This window comes from Lactuca virosa, chromosome 5 (assembly GCF_052849685.1).
Source record: "Lactuca virosa cultivar CGN04683 chromosome 5, Lactuca_virosa_CGN04683_v6, whole genome shotgun sequence".
In the NCBI taxonomy this organism is placed as follows: Eukaryota; Viridiplantae; Streptophyta; class Magnoliopsida; order Asterales; family Asteraceae; genus Lactuca; species Lactuca virosa.
Window position 1 is genome coordinate 425,414,938 of NC_136430.1, and position 9,168 is coordinate 425,424,105.

The 9,168-nt window shown below is 37.4% G+C and overlaps 1 protein-coding gene across 1 annotated transcript; it reads left to right on the top strand.

Moving 5' to 3' along the window:
- Nucleotides 1–6,906: 6,906 nt before the first annotated feature.
- On the top strand, nucleotides 6,907–8,238 carry LOC145114106 (uncharacterized). Its single transcript, XM_079050116.1, has 5 exons — nucleotides 6,907–6,914; nucleotides 7,006–7,132; nucleotides 7,215–7,517; nucleotides 7,742–7,849; nucleotides 7,933–8,238. The coding sequence occupies exons 1-5, from the start codon at nucleotides 6,907–6,909 to the stop codon at nucleotides 8,236–8,238; spliced, it is 852 nt and encodes a 283-aa protein (XP_078906242.1).
- The last annotated feature ends 930 nt before the right edge of the window (nucleotides 8,239–9,168 follow it).

Consider the following 9,168-nt stretch of genomic DNA (forward strand, 5'->3'; position numbering starts at 1 on the left):
TGCGTTTTCGCATTATCAATGCACAACCGACTCGTAAACAACAAGTCATATATCTAGGTTTAAAGACTATATGATATTATGGTCTCACAATCACTCGTAATTAAATTCCATGAAGTGATTCATGTGAGCGCGGGTTTAATCCAATACTCAAATCTTATTTCAGAAGCACTCATGAACGTTGCAGCAAACCTTTGCTATGTCTAAACACTTAGACAATCTACAAGCCAATTCATGACAGTCTTATTTCATACTTTCTCCCAACGTATGATCGACTGTGGATAGTTTAAATAATCTTATTATTTAGGAAGTCAAAACATGCAAAGTGAAACAATAGTAAATAATTGACACAAGACAGTAACATTACTTATAAATAAAACACCTTTATTTAATCATCAAAATGTCAATTTACAATTTATATGTTACAAGTTTCTAAAAGTTATCTAACCACTAAAACTAATATCGTGTTTCAACCCAATGCTCGTAGCGTGATGCAAGTGCTTAACCCTACTCAGTCCCTTCGTAAGGGGATCTGATGGATTATCCTCTGACGATACCCTCTTCACCACGAGGAGTCCCTCTTCTACCCGATGTCTAATGAAATGATATTTTCTGTCGATATGCATGGATCTGCCATGATCCCTCGGTTCCTTGGTTAAGGCGATCGCACCTTCGTTATCGCAGAAAATCTCCATAGGCTTCTTTATGGTCGGTACAACTCCAAGGTCTCCAATGAAGTTCTTCAGCCATATTGCCTCCTTTGACGCTTCGTTCGCTGCTATGTACTCTGATTCGCACGTTGAATCAGCTACGGTCTCCTGCTTGGAGCTTTTCCATGTCACTGCTCCTCCATTTAGGGTAAAGACCCAGCCTGACTGAGAGCGGAAATTATCTCGTTCAGTCTGAAAACCGGCGTCACTATACCCTCGCACTCTCAAGTCAACACTCCCACCGAGGATAAGAAACCAGTCCTTAGTCCTCCGCAGGTACTTCAGAATGTTCTTTACCGCAGTCCAATGAGCTCTACCAGGATTCCCTTGATATCTGTTGACCATGTTCAAAGCGAAGGCCACATCAGGGCGAGTACATGTCATAGCATACATGATTGAGCCAACTGCGGAAGCATAAGTTACTCTGCTCATCTATGCTATCTCGACATCGGTACTCGGTCATTGAGTCTTACTCAACTTGGTATTGCTTTGGATTGGTAACTCCCCTTTCTTGGAATTTTCCATGCTAAAACGTTTTAACACTTTATCCAAGTAAGTACTTTGACTAAGTCCTATTAGTCTCTTACTCCTATTTCTCAATATCCTTATCCCTAGAATATAGGCAGCTTCTCCGAGGTCCTTCATAGCGAAGCACTTCCCAATCCAGGACTTAACTTCCTGTAAGGTTGGGACGTCGTTCCCTATGAGTGGTATGTCATCCACGTACAAAACGAGAAAGCTAACTATACTCCCACTGGCTTTGACATATACACAGGACTCATCCTCGCTTCTCGAGAAACCAAACACTTTGACTTTCTCATCAAAACAAAGATTCCATCTGCGAGACGCTTGTTTCAATCCATAGATGGATTTCTCAAGCTTACACACTTTATTAGGGTGCTTCGCATCAACAAAACCCTCTGGCTGACTCATGTAAACATCTTCAGCCAACTTCCCATTTAGGAAAGCGGTTTTGACATCCATCTGCCATATTTCACAATCATGAAATGCAAATATGGCTAGCATAACCCTTATAGATTTAATCTTCGCCACTGGTGAGAAGGTCTCATCATAGTCAACTCCGGGAGTTTGAGTAAAGCCCTTCGCAACCAATCGCGCCTTATACGTGTGTACTTTCCCATCCATGTCGGTCTTCTTCTTGAATATCCATTTGCACCCGACCGTCTTACGACCTGGCACATTGTCAACAAGTTCCAAAATTGATTGTCATACATGGACTGAATCTCTCTGTCCATAGCCTCTTGCCATTTCGCAGACTCCGGGTCTGCCATGGCTTCCTTGTAGTTGTTAGGTTCATCCAAATTTTTTAGTTTACTATCACTAATAAACGTATCACCTTCACTTGTTATATGGAAACCATACAACACAGGTGGAACACTAACTCTATTGGAGCGTCTAAGAGGTAAGGATTCATCAATCGGTTCAATAGGAGTTTCCTCCTCGGGTTGAGTGCCAGTGTTAGAGGTTCCTTCATCGTTTGATTCTTGAAGCTCTTCAAGATGAATTTGCCTCCCACTGCCTCATGACATATGAGTTCTCTTTCTCGGAAAATCCCTCTCCTCGCAACGAAGACAACATTTTCACTCGGTCTATAGAAGAGATATCCAAAGGACTTATGCGGATAGCCGATGAAAATACATCGCTCACTTCGAGGTTCGAGCTTATCGTGAGTCTCTCGTCTTACGAAAGCCTCGCAACCCCAAACCTTGATATGTGCCAACGAGGGAACCTTCCATGTCCACATATCTTGAGGTGTTTTGCCAACCTTCTTAGTTGGGACTAGATTAAGGATATGGGCGGCAGTCTCTAAGGCATACCCCCAGAATGAGATAGGTAACGAAGCTCGACTCATCATGGAACGAACCATGTCTAACAAGGTTCGATTGCGCCTCTCAGCCACACCATTCAACTGCGGTGTCCTAGGTGGCGTCAATTGCGAAACAATTCTGCATTCCTTGAGGTAGTCGTGGAATTCAATACTAAGGTACTCACCTCCTCGATCGGATCGGAGCATCTTAATTTTCCTGCCCAGCTGATTCTCCACTTCTTGCTTAAACTCTTTGAACTTTTCAAAGGTTTCTGACTTGTGCTTTATTAAGTAGATATATCCATATCTGCTATAATTATCGGTAAAAGTCACATAGAAGCGGTTCGCATCCTTTGTGGTGGATCTAAAGGGTCCACATACATCCGTATGTATGAGATCCAATAAACCCTCACCCCTTTCATAAGTACCAGTGAAGGGTGACTTGGTCATCTTTCCAAGTAAACAAGACTCGCACGTGTCATCCGAATTGAGGTCGAATGACTCCAACACTCCATCCTTTTGGAGTTGGGCTATGCGCTTCTTGTTGACATGTCCAAGACGACAATGCCACAAGCATGATTTTTCCAAACCATTGGATGAATCGATGTGCAACACATTATTTCCTAAGATATTTACAACATTCACAGTTTCATATACTCCATTACAAGGCAATGCTTCAAAATAGAAAGTGTCATTCAAGAAAGCATTAATAGAACCAATTTCATTATTAAACGAAAATCTAAAACCTTGTCTGTACAAACCATGAAAAGAAATAATGTTTCTCGCCATCTCTGACGAGTAGCAGCAATCATTTAAATCTAAACCTAACCCACTACTAAGCACTAAAGAGTAAACTCCAATCTTGGTGACAGGCGACACTTTCCTACTCCCCATGATCAGGTTCATCTTCCTATGCTCCACATCCCTACTTCTTCTTAGACCCTGCAAAATCAGAACAAATGTGAAAACCACATCCTATATCAAGGACCCAAGAAATAGCATGTGATGAGTGGTTAGATTGAATAGTGTAAATACCTGCGAAGGAGGGCTTTATCTTACCATCCTTGATGTCTTGCAGATACTTCGGGCAGCTTCGTTTCCAATGCCCTTTGTCGTGATAGTAGAAGCAGTCTACTTCTTTTGGGTTAGAAGAAGGAGTAGTAGTACCGGCTTTGGTCCCGCTAGAAGAGGCTCCATCATGGGGTTTACCCTTGTGGCTCTTAGAAGGAGCCTTCCTCTTCTTTCCTTTTCCTTGCCCAATAGCTAAGACAGGGGCAGCAGTGGTAGGAGCAGATGCAACAAATTTGCCTTTTAGACTACTCTCAGCAGTCCTTAGTAGGCCTTGAAGCTTGCTCAGAGTGACCTCCTCCTTGTTCATATGATAGGTCATACGAAACTGGTCATAACAACCACTACAAGAAAAAGTTGAAATAACTACGTAAAATTGCTACGAAAGTAAAATCCGTAGTTATTCTGCTACGGATTATGCTACGGAATGGCTTGTCGTAGCTATTTTGCTATGGAACTTGCTATAGAATTTTATTATGTAGGTAATATTTTAATAACTACGGAATTTTGCTACAGAATTAAAAATCGTAGCTATTCTACTATGGATTATACTACAAACTAGTTAGACGTAGGTATATTTCCTACGGAATTAGCTACAAAATTGCATTCTATAGCTAATATTTGAATAACTACAGAATTTTGCTACGTAATCGGAGTCCGTAGTTATCATGCTACGAAATTTGCTACAGAATTATAAGGCGTAGATATTTTGCTACAAGTGTTGCTACAGATTAAAATTTGTAGTTACTTTGCTACAGAAGTTGTTACGGAGTCAAAATCTGTAGCTATTTTGTTACAAAAGTTGCTACCGCATCTAAGTCCGTAGCTAGCTTGCTACGACATTTGTTACGGAGTAAAAATTCGTAGCTATGTCACTACAGAATTTTCTACGGGATCATAGGTCGTAGCTATTATACTATAAAATAAAAACCATAAATATTATACAATAGAATTTTCCGGTTCAACCGGGAACCGGTCCCGGATCCGGTTCTTAAAGGACAAAAAACCGGTATTCATCTGAACCGGTGAAATCCGGTAAAAACCGGTCGAACCGGTAAAAACCAGGTTCGGTTGAACCGGTCAAAAACCGGAAATTTTAAAAAATATTTATTTTTTTCATTTTTTGTATTTTTTATATAATTAAAAATAATAATGACATCATCCGGTTTTTTCGGTTTTTGAGATCGGTCCGACCGGTTGGACCGCTTGACAAAAGCTCATACATTTTATAATTAATATTTTTTTAGATTGATACTATACATAATACCATTACAAAAGTCAACCCATGAAAATTTCAAATTCATCAACCACATAAACATGATTATTTAGCCTTTTTGAACTCTACATATGGTGTATTTCAATAATCAAATTCCATTTCCAACGTACATTGACATTACCAAATGTAAGGATTGAAGTCGTAGCAAAAGTTAGATGTTTTTGCTTACTGCTTCCCCTCCCTTTGGCTCATTTTCTCTTTCTAGCTCTCAATCTGTATCTCCATTCATCTCAATATCAAATTGTAGTTTGACACTCTGTGACTTGTTGAGACTTGTTCATGAGTTTTTAACAGTTTCTTGATTTGAATTTTTGTTAATAGTTTTTTACATTATGCTCATGAGTTTTTAGTTGAACATTAATGTCGTTTGCCACATCTTGTTTTTTTCGAGCCTGCAGTCCTCAATGGTCTAAAATCTAAATTAATAATGATAAAATTTGTACCACTAATTTTTTTATTTGAACATTAATGTCGTTTGCAGATTTTAGTACTTTCCATTACACAAAACCACCAAAGTCGATCCTTTTATAGATACCACTCTTGAGTCTTGAAGAGTAGTGATCTGCTTGATTTACAAAGATACCATTTCCGAATAATGGTTCTGATTTCTGAATAAAAGTTTCTTCATCTGAATTCTTGTTAAAAATTTATTCCATCAATTTTCAAGCACTTCTACGTTCATCTCAATGTCGTTTGCACTCTGTGACTTGTTCGGACTTTTAATTTTCGCCCAGGTTTTTAGCAAACAGTAGGAGAATGATCAAATTGCCCTTAGAACTAAGAATTCACCAGTTGACCCATTCCTTATATATTTGAAATCCTTTCCATGTAAATATAACCCACATAATTACTTCTTCCTTATATATCTTCAATCCTTTATTGTATATTAAGAAAAAAAATAATATATACTTTAAAAATTCCTATCATAACTCCCGGCAAAACAATTTTTTTCCAAAATATTCAAAATTTTTTAATTCCCTATCCCACTCCCGGGTAAACAGAAATCCCTATATCCACTCCCGTCAAAACCGTTCCCCCAATATTTAGGCATAATTTGCCCACGCAGAGGAAAATTTCTGTATACGTCTTTGGTCGTGTTTCGTTTCCTTCCACTATTCGGTGCTTCCAATCCTTGTGATTCCAGGTATGCTTTTCTTATTCGCTTTAATATCCTTCCCTCGATCATCTTCCTTACCTATCAACAACAAAAGTAAGAACATGACCAGAATCGTTAAGGCTTTTATTTACAACCACTTGGTTTTTTATGTAAGTTCAAACATCGACTTTTAAATAATAAAAATGACCAGCATTAACTACAACATGGTTTTTCTTCTCTTTTATTTTCCCTAAGCCCGTCTTATATGCTTCCTCTGTTTATTTTTTGTGGGTATTGAAAGATCATTGCTAGTTCTGGGGTTTACTTACTCTGTATATGTTTCTAATCTTGAAAACGGAATGGAACAATGCTTATAATCTGATTAGTTCAACAGAACGATTAGGCCCATGTGCTGTAAACTGAATATATTATTCATATTAAGATTTTTTATGATATCAAGTTCTTTTCATTTCCTATAAGATTATTTTTTTACAAATGAGTATATTTCAATCTTATAATGTTGTATTTATAATGCACTTATTATGTTACAGGAAAGATGTCTCCATTCCCATTAAAAGGAGCTCCAACAAGGCCTCGCAAAAACATGCATCGTCTGTTACAAAGGCATCTTAATGAAACATCTACACCAGCTGCTACAGTGACATCCCCTTTGGTTACCCCTACATCCACACCAACAACGTCTACCTCTCCACTATTTGGAACTGTATCAACCCCAATATCCAACCCTTCAATCACACTAGCAACATCATTTACCCCTGTATCCACCCGTACACCATCTACCCCCCATTCTTTGGTAGTGTATCAACCCCATCAACAACACCAGCCCAATCATCTTCCCCTACCTCCACAACAATCCTATCCACACCGGTTTCTTCTGAACAACAAGACATACAGCTAGAAGGACACGTACATGTTAAAGTGCGCGAGAATACGTAAGTTAACATACTAACTTATTTTCATTTTTGTGTTTAAGTTTGATTTGTTCATATCTGTTTGCTATTTTTTGTAGGTTATTACCTTCAAATACATGTTCATCCATAATTAAGAAATCATTCCTAGACAAAGTGGATGAAAATGGATATAAGTGGGTAACTATAAGCGAAGAAATAAAACAATTTTATTGGGAGGAGTTTCAGGTACAAGATTTTTATATTTGGTTTTTATGTAATTATTAGGCATATCATTCGATTATTATAACTCCATTGTTATGTATTGTAGAAAAAATGTCAGTGGGATGTTGCAGTTGGTGACTCGGTAGTCAAGGCTGCTTGGGAACACAAGGCCAAAGAAAGATATCGTCAATATATCTATGACATAAGCACAAGAAATCCAACTCGTGAAAAGCCATGCCACATAGAACAACATGTGTGGAATGCTTGGAATGCAATCTGGAACTCAGAGGACTTCAAGAAAAAATCAAAGCAAAATAAAAAAAATCGACGTAAAGGTGTAGTGGGTGGAAAAGCCCCACCTACTCATAATGGTGGATCGGCTTCACATCAACAAATTGCTGCTGACATGGTAAGTGTTTTTTAACCGTTAATATCATTTTTAGCATCTTGTTTTCATTTTTAGTTATTATTATCTTATGAAAAGGATTATAGCATCCTCAAAATATCTTAGTAATTTAACCTTGCTCTTGGTTTATTACTGGTTAAATCAAAGTATTATAGCCTAGTCTTATTATATATTTCTTTTGATACATCTTTTGGGTGAGATTTGACATATGTATGGTATTAATGTAGGAGGAATATACGGGACAAGCTCCTTCATGCTATGATGTATTCATGTTTACCCATACTAAGGATCATGACGGGAAGACTTTTCAAGTTGACAAAGCTAAAGAAGTTCATGTAAGCTTAATTTCAAATTATTTAATAATATAAACTTAAAAATCTTGTATAAACTATATATTAATGCAAAAATAACATTGCAGGAGTATTTTGTGTCTCAACGTGCGGATTTGGCACTCCTAGGAGAGGAAGTTGATGAAAGTGAACTGTTTTATAAAGCTGTCAGAGGACATGACCGTAAGAAAAGAATTTATGGGCTTGGATCATATGGCAGGTCCATTTTTCCTGAAAACTCTTCTCAAACATGCACTTCACCGGAGACAACTTCTCAAAAACATCATCTTGAGACAAAAATCCAGAAACTAGAGGAAACCATAGAGCAACAAAGAACAAAGTTGAATGTTGTGAGAAACATGGTCAATGATATGAGAAACACAAATAATCAGTGACACGTTTTTTTATTGCATGTTTTATTTCTAGTTGAGTTTGATTATTAGATTAGTTTTATTGGTGTTTTGGACAAAGCAAAAGTTAGTTCCATGATAAACTATTTTTTTATTACGAATTTATGTAACTTTTTTTGTTTATTGCACTTTCATAATGTTGATTTTATTATGAATATGCTTTGGGAATTTTTTTGTCACTTTTGTATGTATTTTGCTACAGAATTAATCATGTCATCAATTTTTGCTATTATTATTTTTATGGAGTTTCTACGGATATTTTCACAAAGTTATTATGTAGTTGAATTGCTTTGGATTTTGCTATGTAATCTATTTCGTCATATCTTTTTTGCAACGGAAGTAGACCGTGGTAAATTTACTATGAAACATTTGTAACACAAGTGTATTGTAGTAAATTTTCTACAAGACATTTGCTACGGAAGTAGATTGTAGTGAATTTACTATGGAATATTTGCTACGGAAGTAGATTGTAGTGAATTTACTATGGAATATTTGCTACAGAATTAGGTCATAGTAAATTTACTACGGAGTACTAGCTACGCCATTAACCATAGTAGATTTGCTACAGAAACTAGCTACGAACTTAGTTTGTAGTTAATTTGCGACAGATTTACTACAGATCAGGGCGTAGTTAATTCACTACGGACTTGCTACGGAAATAAATTGTAGTTAATTTGCTACAATGTTGCTACAGATGTAGTCCATAGCAATTTTTCTACGAAATAAATCCGTTGTAAATTCCGTTGCGAAGATGCTACGGATTCCGTAACGAACCTTTACTAACGAAGAATTTGACTACAGAATGGATCCGTAACTAACTCCGTCGCTAATCGATTTTCTGCAAGTGGACCGTGATTCACTCTCCATCCTTCATTTTGGTAGTGATCATCGAGGCGATGATCTCGTACCTCTCCT